Source organism: Euleptes europaea, chromosome 3, assembly GCF_029931775.1.
Source record: "Euleptes europaea isolate rEulEur1 chromosome 3, rEulEur1.hap1, whole genome shotgun sequence".
Classification (NCBI taxonomy): domain Eukaryota; kingdom Metazoa; phylum Chordata; class Lepidosauria; order Squamata; family Sphaerodactylidae; genus Euleptes; species Euleptes europaea.
This window is the reverse complement of record NC_079314.1, coordinates 46,903,914-46,921,526: the sequence shown is the minus strand read 5'-3', so window position 1 is coordinate 46,921,526 and position 17,613 is coordinate 46,903,914. Positions and strand designations below refer to the sequence as shown.

General features: G+C 39.0%; 1 protein-coding gene across 3 annotated transcripts in view; it reads right to left on the bottom strand.

Moving 5' to 3' along the window:
• KMT2E (lysine methyltransferase 2E (inactive)) overlaps nucleotides 1-17,613 on the bottom strand; it is a 69,631-nt gene that overhangs the window by 28,111 nt on the left and 23,907 nt on the right. For 2 of the 3 annotated variants that reach the window (XM_056846964.1, XM_056846965.1), the window contains exons 6-9: nucleotides 12,706-12,764; nucleotides 8,736-8,908; nucleotides 7,347-7,385; nucleotides 2,597-2,809 (exon numbers count right to left, since the gene is read on the bottom strand). In XM_056846964.1, the coding sequence (XP_056702942.1) occupies nucleotides 2,597-2,809; nucleotides 7,347-7,385; nucleotides 8,736-8,908; nucleotides 12,706-12,764 (484 nt within the window). Of the gene's footprint in view, nucleotides 1-432; nucleotides 558-2,596; nucleotides 2,810-7,346; nucleotides 7,386-8,735; nucleotides 8,909-12,705; nucleotides 12,765-17,613 lie in introns of those variants that run through there. The other variant, XM_056846966.1, reaches the window with a different exon arrangement.

The following is a 17,613-nucleotide window of genomic DNA, read 5'->3' as shown; positions in this document are numbered from 1 at the left end:
CTAACTACTGTTGCTTAATAAAGACATAAACAAGTGCGGTAATGCTTCTATATTTCAGTTTATATTTACATAAACATCTTAATTTATTTTTTGGAAAGGATATGTTCAGAGTATCAGTACATTCTGAGACTTGTAAACCAAGACAAACCTTTCAATGTAAATTAGGATACTCTTTCCTCAAAGATGTTTAACACCTTCTCATGGGAGGGGGAGAGAAGGAATGGCAACACATGAAATATGCAGTCTCTTCTCTTATTTGCAAGCAAGAGCAAAGGACAGACGCAAGTAAGATGCATTTTAATGAAAATCTCGTCAACATTCTGCTTTCTAAGAAAAGGAAACCTCTTGCACGTTTCAATAGCCTTAGATGGGAATATGCCTTTCTAAGCAAAATCTTACTGTACTCTGACACAACAACTAAGGAACTCACACCTCTTGTAATTGTGTCACTTCTGATCAAAAGAGAATTGGCCTATATCTAGGCGAAGGTCTCTGCAAGCAGGGACATTCCTCCAAGGAGTGCGTCACGTGCGCCATGCTGATGCTAGAGGGAAAGAAGCAAAGATGCTTCTTATTACAAGATCTGAGAAGATAACTTCCTTTATGTTTAGTCTCTCCCTACCAACATTAAGTGATCGAATAGCTTGCAGATTCCTTCTATGGCATGACAGGCAGCTAATGGTATAATAGTGTGTGCTGGTCCCTTCTCTAATTTACTGACAAGGAATATTTACTTGGGACTACTGGGGAAAATATCGCATGACATCTTTGAAGATGGATTAGCCTAGTGTTTCAAAAAGGGAATGGAAGGTAAACACTCTTGATTAAAGGTAAGAACTTTCTAACAGGCTCTTCAATGTTGCCATTGGTGAAACATAAAACACAATGAATGGAACGTCCGTAAATTAACAGGTGCTAGGACAATCTCTACATTTACTATTTTTCAAAAAATACTCATTGGATTGGAGCCATAATTTTCTTCTACTAGGTGGAGATTTAGTGGAAGGGGTGTATGGTGTGCCAGTACAGAAAAATACTGCACAGTTTGAAAAACAGTAAAGATAGATATAGGTGCTGTGACTATTAATGTTAAGTTAATGTATGGCAATTAACTTATTTTTCATGTTGGAAAGAATATTATCATACTACTGTTGTGATTTTTACTTCACAGCTGTTAAGATTACATTATATATTCAAGCTCTTCAATCACCACAAATTCCACTGAGAAAAAAGGCACAAGCGTTCAAGAACAGATAGTTACAATAATGATGCAATATATTACTTCAACCTAGCTTGATAAAATTCTAAAAATTAATAGCTGTATTGGGACATCTAAATGTACATAAGTTAGGTGTTTCTTTTGTTTCATATTTGTTTTGTTTTTAAAATATCAAGTGGTTTTTTTGCTTATTCTGTTTACAATCAGACTGAATCTTCCCAGAACAGTTTTTTTTAATCAGAGCACACAAGGTGGTTTAGTTAATAACAATCCAGAGCAGAATTTAACATGAATGCTAATTAAATGGAGGACATGAATGCTAATTAAATGGAGTCAGATTAGCTTTGTTATCTTCCTGTACATACCCACTGAATCTGTTGCTTCATCTGAGGGGGGGGGGGGGAGAGAAGCACAGACTACCTAAGTCATTAAACTTTTTACATGTATTTGACTAAAAAGATGATTACTGCATGGTACAGTACATGAGCATTACATGATCTTTGTACCAATACTTATTGACATGTTCTCTAGCTGAATGTTTATGCACTCTTTTTAAAACAAATATGCATTAGTTTTTCCACATTTACGTCAGCATTTGCTGATGTGACAGTAATGGAGAACACTGTACATGAAGGTCCTCTGGAGATAAACATGAAAGAAAGGATAGTACCAGTTAGGTTTGGAGGCCATGAAGCCATTAAGCTCTCTCTCAGAACATCACAAACCACAACATATGAAAGGTACTGCCATGTAACAGCAACCCGAAGAAAATCTATTTTCTTCTAGGCACATGGAACTGTTGGTATCTTCAAAGGAAGGTGCTTCTGCGTGAAAACAAGCAGCACCAAAAGCTTGAACTCAGACTGCCTGGACACAGCATCTGAGCAGCTTCCTCGTGGCAGAGAGAGGCTCCTTCTAGAACAAACAGCACTATATAAGTATGTACTGTAAACAGAGCTATTTTCAAATACTGAATGTTGTATTTAATACATGTTAATATTTATCTATATAGTGTAAGACACCAGAGAATGTTTAAACCTGTCAGGTTGACTCTGTGCTTGTTCACATATACCACCACATTTTAAAACAATGCTGCAAAACATACAATTATTCTGATTTGAAAGTTTTTTTCCAATTTTGAGACACTTATATTGGTAGTTAATGCTCATGACTGGTAACACACTATTCCTTGTTAAGTGGTTGGGTAACTAAATAAATGAACAAAAAAATACTGTCCTGTACCAGAAGAAACCTTCAGAAGAAAAGGAGGAAGATGATGCCTCCAATACACCAAACCCCGCTTCTCCCTAGAAAAGTGGAAGATGTTAGTGCCATCACATGCAAGGCAGAGGTTTACTTCACTATACTTTCATTTACCTCTACTGGAGGTTTGAAGATTGCGTTGCTGGTGATAACTTCTTTTTTGTCCTCTCCGTTTCCTAATCTCAAAGCTATTCTTTGGGCCTCTCTTTGAACACCTTCACTGTACTGGTTGTTGCTTGCCTCTTCATAACGATCCATCCATGCCTTGATTTTAGATTCCCATCCAAAGCCTGAATTGTCAGAAGGATCAATCTCTGGAGCTGAGCCCTAAAATCACAAATTAAGAAATATAAATTAGGAACTTCATGGAAATTGGTGAACATGAAAACTTAGTATAAAACAAGAAGCCTTAGAGAATACTAACTGGATGGTTAGTTCAAACCAGTGCAAAAGTCAGCCCCCATCTACTCCTTCCTTTTTTGGCCCTTGTGGTTTACCAAGGTCACTAAGTTGCCATGACAGTAAAAGTGCAGCCAGCAAAATATGCCTGTTCTTGACGGTAGACCTAGCAATCCCTGGAGTCTCAGCCTTCCTTGCCTGCCCAGTGGCACAGCCTCGGTTCTGCCTTCTCCACAGTGCCTCCGTTCCTCACTTCAAACACTGCATGACACATGGTTTCACTGAGTTCCTGTTTTCCAATTCACTGCCAACTTTGTCCCACAGTCTTCAGTCATTCTGTACTTTGTTCAGTTTTCCAGCACTCTTGTTTCCTGTCCCCACAACAGCACACAATTCTACTGGTCCCAAATAATAAGTTTCAGCTCCCTGCACTGCAGACCACATTGTGCTAGATAAGCAGTTCTGGTGACATGGGGGAATGCAAAATTCAGAAGGTAGCAGAAAGGATCCATTTGGCAAGCACATCCCCAGTCAACTATTATTTGGATCCAACACCATCTCTTCTCCAACTAGTGTTATCTAGAATAATGGTTCCCAAAGTGGGTGATACCACCCCCGAGGGGCAGTGGGATTATCTAGGAGGGCGCTAAGAGGCAAGGGGGAGGCAGGGGGACAATGGAGGTGGGCTCTTTCAACTGTGTTGTTCACTTATTTACGACTGACTCGGCTAAAGCCTAGATGCTGGCAAATGGCACTCCAAGTTTCTGCCTCTGCATAGTGCTGAAATCTGGTGGATTCCTCTCAACAACAATTCAGTGCAAAGACGCATAAATGAAATGGCTGAAAATGTGGAAGATACATTGTGCAGCATACTGAGGACAACAAAAGTAGCATTGCAGCTGGATAAGTCAACTTTGCCAGGCAACTGAATGTTGCCTCTTGCTTATGTGTGCTTTATAAAAGATCAAAGTTTGGTTCAGGAGTTGTTATTTGCAAGGCAACTCAAATCAGATACTAAAGGGGAGTCAACATTTCCTATTGTTGAGCAGTTCTTCAAAGTCAAGGACATTCTGCTTACTAATATACTTGCTTGTGCAACTGATGGAGTACCATCAATGACTGGTCACTACTGTGGGTGTGCTGCTTACTCGAAACAAGCAATGCTAAATGTCTTCACCATTCACTGTGTCATTCATCGCCAATATATGGTTGCAAAAAACCTCAGTGATCACCTGCACAAGTCATTACACACTGTCATTACTGCAGTAAATAAAATTAAAGCCCATATTCTCAATGATCAACTGTCCTGGGAGCTCTGGGTTGAGAACGAAGATTCTGAACATTTGCTGCTTCAAAGTGAAGTATGTTGACTATCAAAAGGCAACTGTGTAAGATGCTTTCACAATCATTTTGACATCGTTGTGGAGTTTTTGAAGACACAAATGCTTTGCCTAAAAATGAACTCAAAGAGATCAGGCATGATATTGCTTACTTATCAGAACTATTTGCACAGTTCAATGAAATGAATTTGCAGTTGCAAGAAAACAAAGTCAATCATATTAAGGCCAGATCTGTTGTCTCTACATTTATTTCAGAGTTTACTCTATTCAAATGCAATATTGGCTGTCACAATATATCAGTTTCCAAGCCTGTCTAAGCTAGAAGTGAAAGGTGGGATACAAGATGATGATCTGCAAGTTTTTTGTGACCATTTGGATATGCTGCATGAAGATACGTCTAAGCATCTTCTTTCAATGGAAATTCCAGATTGGGTAATAAATCCATTTTCAGATACTGAGGAAGTTGGGTAGTGGAAGAACTAATCAAACTATAAAATGACATTCAGCTGAAGCCAAAGTTTAAGAAGAGTTTTGGTTACAGAAGTAAATTTCTGATCACTATCCTGCACTATGGACAGTAGTTAAGAGGCTCCTTGCTGCATTTCCAAAATCATATTTGATGGTCATCCAACTTCTCTCCAAGCAAAGAAATCGACTCGATTACTGAATATGGTGATTTAAGATTCCTGTTGAATGGCTTTAACTCAGACATTGGGAAACTGGTATCACTTCATCAAGCCCATCCATCGCATTAACAATTTACTGAACAGTGAAATACTTACTAAATGTAGTATCTAAGATTCTTGCTAAATGACTATTAGACTTTGAAAAGCTGGTATCACTAGATGAAGTTCATCAATTTTGTTGAATAAATTAAACTAAAAGTTTTAGCTCAATTTTAAATAAATATGCAATTGATTGTTTCTGTTTTGAATTATACTGTTACTATATTGCTTAGTGGAATAGCAAACCACTATTCTGAATAATGCTTTTTATAGGGTAAGGTGAGGAGGCACTGGGGATGAGTTTAAGGAACCAAAGGGTCAGTGGCCCAAAATAGTTTGGGTATCACTGATCTAGAACCAACAACAAAAAAAAAACCTGCAACACCTGTTCACCATAGGTAACTGTGGGACCCGTGTATAGTAAACACCACAGACACTTCCTCTTTCCAACTGCTGCCAGTTGTTTGAAAGAAAATTAGTGTCTGCCTCAACAGTAACAGATGACAGTAAGGAGGACTATCCGTAAATCCTCATATTACACTTCAGCACAACACTGATCTCTTTGTTACTGTTAATATGACAGATGTGGACAAGTAGCCACATGTCATTTAAACAATAATTGTATACTTAAAAGCACTACCATCTCAAAATCTATTTCTGATTAGAATCAGGTTCTGAAAGATCATCAGATTCTGAACCATTATTTTCATCTCTTTGGTCTTTAAAGAAATTAACGTTTCCATGGATTCAAACATGCGTCTCTGCTTTTTCATGTTTCTTCATTTTGTGTGTATGCTTCCCAAAAACAGAACACTTCTTTTCACATGCTGCAGATGATGAAGAGATCTCACGAGGATCTAAGAATTGCACATAGCTATGGGATATGCAGGAATTGTAACTACCAAATACTGCAGAATGTCAGTCTTAGTTTTTAGAAAAAAATCTGAGGAAACAAAGGACAGCTAAAATAATGCTTAAAACATAAAGCATCCCAGTCTTTCTAAAATACAAAATATTTTGTAGGAACATTTTCCAGCTTTTCACTAAACTCTCATTTTTCCACTGGAAAACCACAAATCAAAACATTTCTTCCAAAAAAATTGACACACACCCCTTTTAATTTTTCAAACCCTCACATCTCTGGTCGGTACTAACTTTCATCTCTTTGCAGACAACACAAATTGCTAGTTCTACAAATTATATAATTGATCTTTCTTTTAAGAAGTCTGATCTAAAATTCTAGGTGAACTTATAACCTTTTCATGCTTAAGTAGCCATTTTGGGAAAGATTTCAATTTTTGATTCTTTCAGTAAATTGAAATATCAGGGAAACTGGCTTTCGCTCTGAAGAAGAATCAAAGTTAACAGATTTCAGGCAGTCTATTTCATAAAAAAATTCCTCAGCAAAAGTTAACATATCTGATATACAGGATAGGTTCACATATATATATGTGTGTGTGTGTGTTAAGTGCCGTCAAGTCGCTTCCAACTCATGGCGACCCTATGAATGAAAGTCCTCCAAAATGCCCTATCTTTGACAGCCTTGCTCAGATCTTGTAAATTGAAGGCTGTGGCTTCCTTTATTGAGTCAATCCATCTCTTGTTGGGTCTTCCTCTTTTCCTGCTGCCCTTAACTTTTCCTAACATGACTGTCTTTTCCAGTGACTCTTGTCGTCTCATGATGTGAACAAAATACGATAGCCTCGGTTTAGTCATTTTAGCTTCTAGGGTCAGTTCAGGCTTGATTTGATCTATAACCCACTGATTTGTTTGTTTTTTGGCAGTCCACGGAATCCGTAACACTCTCCTCCAACACCACATTTCAAAGGAATCTATTTTCTTCCTATCAGCTTTCTTCGCTGTCCAGCTTTCACACCCATACATAGTAATAGGAAATACGATGGCATGAATTAATCTAGTCTTGGTGGCCAGTGACACATCCTTACACTTCAAAATATTTTCTAACTCCTTCATGGCTGCCCTTCCCAGTCTCAATCTCCTTCTGATTTCTTGGCTGCAGTCTCCCTTTTGGTTGATGGTGGAGCCAAGGAATAGAAAGTCTTGAACAATTTCCATTTCCTCATTGTCAACCTTAAAGTTGTGTAATTCTTAAAGTTGTGTAAACACATATGTATACCACTTTAAATCAGAGCTAAATTAAAGTGTTGAGTTTCATGTGATGTGGGAGGGAGCATGAAAGTTCTGCCTCTGGTATTTGATATATTTATTCACACATACAAAGTTATAGTTATGAAATTATGAATGTGTGGTATGAACCAATCTATTGCCTTCCAACTCCCATACGATAAACAAAATGGACAGGAAAATAATTGTTTACTATACCATAAACAAAATGATGGAACTGCAAGTATTTAGCATTTCAATAGCAGCTCTATTTACCTTAACTCTTGAAGATTTCCTTGAACCTTCACGAAAAGCCTGAAATAAACAAACAACTGCCATGTTAAAAGTATTTTAATTAAAACAGACGTTATCTGGGGGGAAACAGTAACACAACTTTTCACAAAATATGCATTTTGCAGAAGAAAACCCAAAGCAAAACTTCCTATAAATGATCAAAAAAGAAAAGCCTCCAGCAGCACTATGAGAAAGAACCCACAGAAGTTTTGCTTCATGAATGAATTTTCATTTTACTAGCAGTACAGCAGCTTTCACTCTCAGCTTTGTCCTGTTTGCTCAGCATTATTTTAGAATCAATGAGATTCTAATCAAATCATGGGAAAATGCATGGGAAATACGGTCATAAAGATGTGTTGTGATGGCTGAGAGGCCCAGCGCCAACTTCCCTTTATCCTACCTTCCTTTCACTAGGCCTGTGCTTCCACCCTCTCATTCCTTTGAGATCTTTGTATCCTTATACTAACTCTTCTCTATGATACCATCCCATTAAGCAGTAGCCAATCTCTGTGGTCATTTTAGTGAGAGACAAACCAAGTGACCCTTGCCTTCCAATCTCCTGCATGGTCATATTTCTAAATTTCTAAAAGGCAGTGACTATAAATTATAGAAAGCTGCTCAAGACTCTAAATCAGGTGTGGGGAACCTTTTTTCCACCAAGGGCCATTTGGATATTTATAACATCATTCGCGGGTCATACAAAATTATCAACTTAAAAATTAGCCGACCAAGCCCCAAGCAGGCAGCTGCCCCAGACAATCCTGCCCCCCCCCCCGGGCGTGGGCAAGCAGGCAGGCATCCAACCAGTGGCGCACTCGGCCACCTGGTGGCACAGGATGGTCTGTTGCACCAGCCAGGCATAGCCGTCCAGCCACACGCCGGAGTTGCTCCTGTTCCGCATGGTTGGGGCCGGATTCTACAGCCGGCTCCTGCTACCTCCGCCTGCAGGGATGAAATGAGGACACACTGGCTAAGAACTCGCCCCCCACGCATTCTGCCCCTGCCCCCTTTAACCTCTCCATTGTTGCCACTTCTGCCCCCAGCCCTCTTGTGGTACAGAGGGAATATGTTTCTCCATGGCCCGGGTGGGAAAGGGTTAATACAATTTCTTGGGTGGTCCTAGCAGCTCCATAGCTAATGACTCTTCTACAAGGGGGGAAAAAGTTTCCTTTTCTCGACAAAACAAACTCACATCTGCCTTGAATAGAGGCTATTCCTGTCCGGGGGAGGGGGCGGATCGCCAGTCTTAGATCCTTCTGAGCTAGAGATCTGCCACCCATGAAGGGCCAGACCAAATGATTTCACGGGCCTTAAACGCCCCCCGAGCCTGACGTTCCCCACCCCTGCTCTAAATATTAAAAATTGGTTTACCTTTTTACATTTTGTGATGTTTTGTTCTTTCTCCCCACTTTTCTTCCTTTTCTTCTCAGTGACCTTGGTAACTCGTGTAGCAGTCAGAGTAATTGTAGTTGGTGTGTGTTGAAAAGCAGTATATAGTTCTACAGGGACCTCATCACCACTTTCTGTTGCACTGGTATCCCCATCTTCAAAGACACAAAGGAAGCATGAAAATAAATCATGTAAACTTTGTCCAATAGTGAAATATTCCTTGAATGAATCACACTAACCACTGTAAATATTCACATGCAGAACTTTTCCAAATTTATGAAATTGAAAATGGGTAACCAGAAATCAGTAAAACTTATTTCCACAAGATTAGGTCTAAAGAGGACCTGTGCAAAAGGGCCTATTAAATACTGTACTCAGGTAATCGGATAATTGAGTGACGTTTCTACTTTTCTAAAAGCACTGGTCTAATTACCTGGGTCATTAGCTCTAACCTAAATAGCAAACTAAACTAAAAAAAAAAAAGAAATTCACAATTACATTTGTTTTGTTGAAATACCACCATACAATAGATTTAACAGCTGTGATCCACTCACACAACTGGTGGAGCACCTGGGAGCAGATGATTCCTATAAGATAAAATAGGATCCTGTTCCCCCTGCATACAAGCAAGCATGAATGGAGGGGGAGTACTGAACTGAATTAATGGGAAGACAGGCAATCTCACCTCAGAGAGGTGGGGAAGATCTTGGGTCTGAGCCCACAGAGGGACACAGGTGTGGAAAGAATAGTAGGAAACCTGCGACTGGTGGACAAGGCAGACAACCACAGAATTTTTACTTTCTCTTATAGAGCATATCACCATAGAGGATAGATGAATGGATTTAAAGGATTTTTGACAAAGTCCAGTTACCAGAGACTTTTTCAGTGGGAGATGCCAAGGATGAAACCTGACATCTTGCCCACAGAAAAAATGTGGAAATCCAGAAACATTCCTTCTTTGTGTGTGTGTTAAGTGCCGTCAAGTCGCTTCCGACTCATGGCGACCCTATGAATGAAAGTCCTCCAAAATGTCCTATTTTTGACAGCCTTTAAATTTAATTTCTTCTTTAAACTTAATTTCTTCTTTAAATGTAGTTTATTCTTCACTAGAATGACTGATGACAAAAAAACTTTTAAGAGGAACAAGTCTCTTTAGCCTCAAGAATGAGGTGAGGGGTCATATATGATCTCAGCAGCAAGAGTTGTTATTGCATCAAAGTAGAAGTTAGAAGAATGCCCAGACATTGAAGATTGGAAAAATACATTAGCAGAGTAAGCAGTGATGGCTAAACTGACAAATTAAGTAAACAAAACATCCAGTGAAGAGTTTCAACAAAAACGGGAACTGTATTTTGTATAGGTTTTGTAAAGATTGCATAATTAGAAACTGTTACATTATAAGATTGTATTGGACTTAGCATTATTGAAGTAAGTTATCACATGGAAATTCAATAAGCATTATACTATATTTGAGATAGCATTTAATCCTGGCTAGAATAATTATGTAGGAACAAAATATGTTCAGAGATGATCTGCTTAGATAAAGATTATATTGGTAAGGTTCTTCACAATCCTTTTGAATAATATATAAGTGGATAATAGTAACAAAAGGGACATATAGGCCATAGTAGTAAGGTAAGAATAAAGCATATATATTATGACTCAACTGTTAGTTTAGGGGCAGTTGGTATTAATATTATATTTAGAATAATTAGAAGAAATTAAATGTTATGTTCACCCAATCAAAGAATAAATTCACCACTTAATGATCAAGACATGTCTTCACTAAGGAAGAAGGACCAAAACAAGGTCTAGTTCCTCAAACCCTGCCATCTTAAGCTGACCATGAAGAGGTAAAAAGGAAAGGAAACTCGCAGAAACATGAAGATGAAAAGCAGCATCACAAAAAGATTTTAGCTTATCTTGACATTCTAAAAATGCTTCTGCATTTGTTCGACATTCATCAAACTAAAAAACTCATCAGAAAGGTTTCTACTGCAAGAAAACCCAATTATTCATTCAATATCTTTTCCCTAGTATTCTGATATTTGTTTTGTTTTACTCTTATTTACATTATTTATAGTCTACATTTCTCACTTAGACTCAACCCAGATTACACAGAGTGAGTCAATACAATCAACAGGATGGGGCATTCAATAACTGATGCAATGGGGTTAGGGTTGTAGATCCAACCAGAAATCTAAAAACAGAACTGAAGCAAAACCTACATATTAACATGACACATTACATGATGCAATAATTACATATGAGGATCCTATTTATAGCAAGTTATTCATAGCAGTATAGACCACAGTCCTTAATAATTTATCCAAGTAATTTTGTGAATCATTTTGTACAGTGCAGCTCTATTGTCTGTGTAGAAAATCCCTCTTGAATAATTCAGTTTTGCATAGTTTGTGGAAATCTGGGAGAGTGGGAAGCTTCTTGACCTCTTCAATCAGGCTGTTCCACAAGGTGGGGGCCACAACAGAGAAGGAACTTGTATGGGCAGTTGTTGATTTTGCCCACTGGCAAGTTGGCACCTGCAGAAGGTCCTGTTCAGATGAGCGAAGCTGTCATGGGGGAGCATAGGGGGGAGAGGTGGTCTGGCAGATACGAGGGTCCAAGGCCACGGAGGGCCATGATGGCCAATACCTTAAATTGAGCCCAGTATCTGATGGGCAGCCAGGGGAGCATCTGCAGAATGCGAGAAATACGTGCGCTCCCTCTAGCTCCCAATAATAGCCAAGCCACGGCATGCTGCACAATTGGAGTTTCTGAATTAATTTTGAGGGGAGACCAATATCTGAAAAGGATTTAGAGCAGATGAGTTATCCAAGAAAATATGGGAGTTGGCCTACTATTGCTCTCTCAATCACTTTGCCTAGAAAGGGGAGATTAGATGGCCACATTGTTTTTCCGAAGGGATCTTTTTTTAAAGTAGAGGTTTGATAGCTACCTCTTTCAATGGCCGAGGGAAGGTGCTTTGAGTTACTGAAATTTACAATAGATGCTATAGGTTTGTTGATGTGGTCATTACATGATTTTAACAGCAAGGATGGGCAAGGATCCAGAGTACAAGTAGTGGCCTTTACAGATCCCAGGATCTTGTCAACATTCATCAGTGAAACAGGGTCAAAATGGTCCATAACTAGACCGGGCTGAGTATTATGCCTTTCTGATCATAACTATTTACGGTATGCCAATAAAGGTTATATGCATGTATTAAGCCTTTCTTCTGGTGTGCCTATCTTACAACTGAAGTCCAGGTCAAGGTGTATTCTCAGTATTTTAACAGCAAAAAACTTGGCAAAAGTATATACTTACGTAAGTACTATCAAGTCACAACTGCCTAATCATAACCCCGGCAAGGGAATTTCAAGGCAAGTGAGAAGCAGAGGTGGTTTATGTTGCCTTCCTCAGCTTCCTTGGTGGTCTCCCATTGAAATACCGACCCTGTTTAGCTTCTGAGAGCTGATGAGACTGGACTATACCATACTGTCTTCCCTTGCACCAGATATATAACAATAATATTTAAGGATGTGTTTGTCTAAGACTTATCATTTTGCTGTATCACAAAAGTCATTTTTTGAAAATATTCAAAATGAAAGCCAAACTGTTGTCCTCAAAGTCTCTGTGGCATTCACTGTGCCTTCAGAAGAGTGGGGAAAGAGCATAACAGAGCAGGTGATGTTAAAGAGGTATATTCTGTGCTTTATGCAACCACCACTGAAGGAAGTAGCACTGTGATGCAGAAAAGTGAACCAATTTCCATTGTCATGGCACTCCATGTACATATTCTGTTTGATGAATTTAAAAGTCAATTTAATTTCTTGGTGAAACAATAACAGGATAAGACTTTAAATCAAAAGGTACAGAGTATTCAGTGTCAATATATTAGAGAGTTCAGTAATCCACTTAATTAGATTTTATCAACTTTGATACCACCTACCTGACATGTTTTCCCTTTTTCTACGTTGCAGCAACATTGCCCTTTCTTTATCCAAACTCCTGTTTTTTAAAAAAGAAACAAAGAGAAAAAAACATGTTAGTGCACCATTTAAGGAAAATTTTCTACAGAGACTACAAGTCAAATGGAAGAAATAATCAAAAATATAAAATGTTCTATACTAACTCATTTTCACCGCTAATTACGGTGCAATTCTATGCAGCTACGTCACTTTAAGCCCACAGAAATCAATGGGGTTAGACTGGAATAATTCTGTATAGTATTTCCCTGTGAAACACCTAACATGGAGCTGCCTCCTCTAGCAATTTTATACCAGTATAAAGCCCAGAGCAAAACAGAGATATAAAACACAGTAGAACTAAATAACGTAGACACATCTAAAGCCCCTTGCTTCTTCTGCTCTAGCTGAATCATTAATGAGACGGAAGAGCTGAACTATTTAGCTAGAACTACTAAAGAGATATATTCACATTCACGCATTATTTACCTTTTAAAACATACAAATTGTGAAAATGAATTTTTAAAAAATACCATGTTCTAATTCAAAAGCATTCACAGCATGTAAACACATATAAAAACACCTCTGAATCTCAAACAGCAGCAAAAAACAACAAAAAGACCCAACAACCAGTCACTGAGCAATTAAGGTCCTATTGATAGATGTTAATGTTTAGCAAAAGAGAACAGTTTTCAGTTGTTCCTGGAATGAGGTAAGCAAGGGGAACAAGTGAATATTTGGGGGAAGAGTGTTCCATAACTAATAAGAAGACCCTTTTCCTAGTGGCTAGTGGTCAATCTTGAATCATTTAATTCTTGCAGCACAGCGGGGGGGGGGAATGCATCTCCTACAGCTTTTACCTGACAAAAGATAGGCAGCAGCATTTGAGGCCAACTGGAACTTCCTGACATTATTCATAGTTAGCGTTACATAGAACAGATTACAACAGACTAATCTAGAAGTCACCCAGGCATAAATGATGGCAGCCGCATCCTTTTGTTTTAGTAGCAGACACAGCTAACAGATCAGCCTAAATTTGTAAAGGGCATTTCTGAGCATACTGATTACACGGGACTCCACAATGAAAGCTGGGTCCAGGAAAAACCCCAAATATCAAACTGGATCTGTCAGACATTGTGTAACCCAAACTAAGGTGGGTATTTTCCTTGCTAACCAGCTTTCAGCAACTTGAGTGCCTTAACACGTATTGAGCTTCAGTTTACTCATTCTCTTCCAATTCATTACAGTCTCCAGACACCAGTACATAAAAGCAATAGCTTTACCTGGTTCTGATAAAAGGAATAGAGCTGGTGTCATCAGCACATTGATGACACCACATTACACATCACCAGATAAACTCCCCCAGAGGTCTCATACAGATGTGTTAAACAACATGGGAGACGAATAGAACCCTGAGGTTCTCCATAAGACAGGTCCCATAAGGAAAAACAGTAACCACTCTACACTACATTTTGCAAGCCATCTTTCAGTGAAGTAGTGGAGCCACTGTAGAACAGTGTACCTCCCTCAAGACCTAACCCCAAAACACAGTCAATGACACTGGTCAAATAATACTGGAAGAGCTGAGAGACCCCAAAGAATTTTTACACAGCCCTATTCCTATCTTTGGTAAAGGTAATCAACTACAGTGACCAAAACAACTTCACTTCTAAAGCAAAGCCTGACACCCTATTACAGCTGCTTGTGATAATCAATGTCAATGCATCACCATAAGTAACTGAGGCTGACCCACTCCTCAGTACCTTCCTTGACTACAACTTATGAACATTTGAAGCTGCCTTATACGGAGTCAGGCTATTGGTCTCCCAATGTCAGTCTTGTCTATTCTGACTGGCAGCAGCTCTCCAGAATTTCAGAGGTAGAGGTCTTTCTCATCTTTTTTACTGGAGATGCTGGGGATTGAACTTGAGACTTTCTGCTTACAATGCAGATGCCCTGCCACTGAGCCACAGCCAAGTTAGGCAACCAAGGACAGTTGGGTCCAATGACTTTAGGAGTACCTACTACTGCTTTCACAGCTGGTAGAACATGCTTCTTCAGCAAAGATGGATTTACCATCTGATAGGCAATATCTACCAAGATTTTGCTGTCAGCCATGAAGAAACAGGAGTCAGGAAGGCAATCTGTTCAAATACTTAGAATCCGGCAATGGAATCAACTGATCATGCCAGCAACTGTGATTAGCCAAGTGGTTTCTGGTTCAGAACTCTTGATCAATGTGGTGTCCAAGCTGGAACACCTGAGAGAGATTTTATCAGCAAAACGCGTCTCAAATAAAGCCATGGCAGGCTGATGACAACTTTACTAGTCAAGAGATAGGAGGATGGCTAAGATTTCTTGCAACTTCAAAAAGCTCCAGTAGATGGCATTTTACAGATTCAGTGCTGGCAGTATGTTTAGTTGCCACCAGCAACACCAGTTGGGCTCCAAGCCATAACCAACTAGATTTGTTCTAGGTTTTCTGTCATTTACACTTTCATAATTATCCATCACTTTCCTTTCTAGCACTTCTCAGACGAAGAAAGAGCTACTTTATTACTATGCTGAGAAAGAGTGTTTAGGATCAATTATGTTAAACACTCATTCCAGGGACTAATGACAGCATCAGTGAAAATGCTTATCAAGGCAGCAGAGAACATCTTGAAGTTCTTTTAATTCAGTAGACTGGGACCATATCTGATCCATCCACCTAATAAAGTCAGGGATTTCCATAAATCCAAATGTCACCTGGTGATGATCTGTCCACGAGAACAGAGCTAGAGCTAGCTCCCACAAAAAGTTGTTTTATACTGCCAGACCACTGATCTATCAAGGTCAATGTTGTCTACTTCGACAGGTAGCGGCTCTCCAGGACCTTAGATGGAGGACTTTTATATCATCCTTTTAAATGGAGACTGAATCTGAGACCTGAACCTGGGACCTTATTTATACAAAGCAGATCTCAACCACTGAACCTCACCCCCAATATAGTTCTAAAACTGAACTACAAAGTCAAGCATATGACCTACAGCATTCATTGGGCCACTGGGAAGCTCCATAGTTGTCAGGACAGCTGTGAAGTCCTCAGCTGCACCTGACATGGTGACCTCAACATGGATGTTGAAATCCCCCAGCATTAAACCTTAGGAAGTCTCCAACACTAATTCCAGTACCACCTCTGTGGACTCATCTAGGGAATCTTCACTCTATGCCTTGTACTGAACACCAAGGACATGCAATCAACAAAAGACAACTGGTTTGAGAGGACATCTGATGAGTTTAGATGGAAACTGTATGGACCACAACCATCTCTAACTATTCTATGACAACTCTGGACTAACAAATTAGCTGGACATAGCTGTTTCTAACACTGGGTCATGCCTAACCAGTCCAGTTTCTTCATCCAGGATCATCCTCCTAAATTACTGTTGTCTTATTAGCATTGTTATATTACGTGTGGACTAGAAGAAAATCTGAAGAGACCGACTCCAGCCCTTAGCTGTCCATCTTCCTCCCAACATCATTATTTTGCCCACACAGCCAATATGATTTCCACTCTTATTTATGATTTGTATTGACTTTAATCCAGAAGAACACTCAAGGTAGTTTGTATAAAATACAATAAGACTGCATTGCTTCTATCACCTGTAATGCACAGCATTGCCTTACCCTAACTCCCAGTTCTCATTAGGGCATTGAGAATGTCATACTTTAAGGCTCCATAAAAATACATTAAAGAAATAGTAGTGGTTGTTTCCATTCTCTTCAAGCCATTCTCATGCACACTCAAGTGCCAATAGCTAGAAAGACAGTTGCCTGGCTGCACAAATTTCTTAGCCCTTTTCCTTATAGGATGGAAGGTCATTTGACTCTTTCAGAACATAGAGGGAGATAGATGCTGCATGATGGCGGTGGATTTCCAACTGTCCTCTTACAGAGGAGCAGAACACAGATGCTTACGTATTGTTATGCATTTGGACATGCATTCCCTAGCACATAACTGTGTTCATAAGCTTCCACACAAGGGTGCTTAGGGAGTTAGTGCACAACCTGGCATATTTTTGCTCATATAGGAGAGCTGATCTACATGTTAAAACCTGTCCCTGGGCTTTGTGATTGGGACCACTGAATTTTTATTTGTTCATTCTGATCTTTAAAATGCTTTATGGACAAGATACCACATTTTCAATCAATGACTAATTCTGCAATACAATATAACAATATCACAGATTTATTACAAATAATGTAATAAAAAGTGAAGTGTGTTTTACAGAGTAGACACTAGGGTATTAAAAAGTTGTTAAATGGCTAGTAATGCTTATTGAAAGAGTATTTTTGTGGGCTAGTGTTTAATAGGAAAAGCTACTTCATTTAATTTTTAAAGAAATTTATCAAATGTTTATATGAACTAAGGTCCAGTCGCCCTGATGTTTACATGCTAGAAAGCAACTTTATTTCTTTGAATCATCCTGCGTTACGTCATAAAGCAGCCTTTATGCCATGTTCATGTTGCCAGCAAGATGGAAGGGGGTGAATATGAAGTTTAATTTCAGGTGGCTGACAATATAGCAAAGCAATATTAAATCTCCACTATAAGTTAAAGAGGAAATAATGATATTGCATCAACTATAGATAAAATAAATTTACTTTTTTTTCCCAAATGGCTTTTCCGGGTCAAATATTAGTTGCAATGTCAAACTTTTTGTCAGTGCTAATCTGTTGGTCAATATGTTTGTGTTCATATGTTTTCACTGATCTTGTTCTGCATAAGGAAACCACCTTCTGTGCACAGATTGCTGTTCTTGGTCTCTCCAGGCAAATGGATGGTGACCTATTTGTTTTTGAAAGCCCTAATTGCCTTTTGGGCTTGGGGAAGCTGATTCCAGGTATCC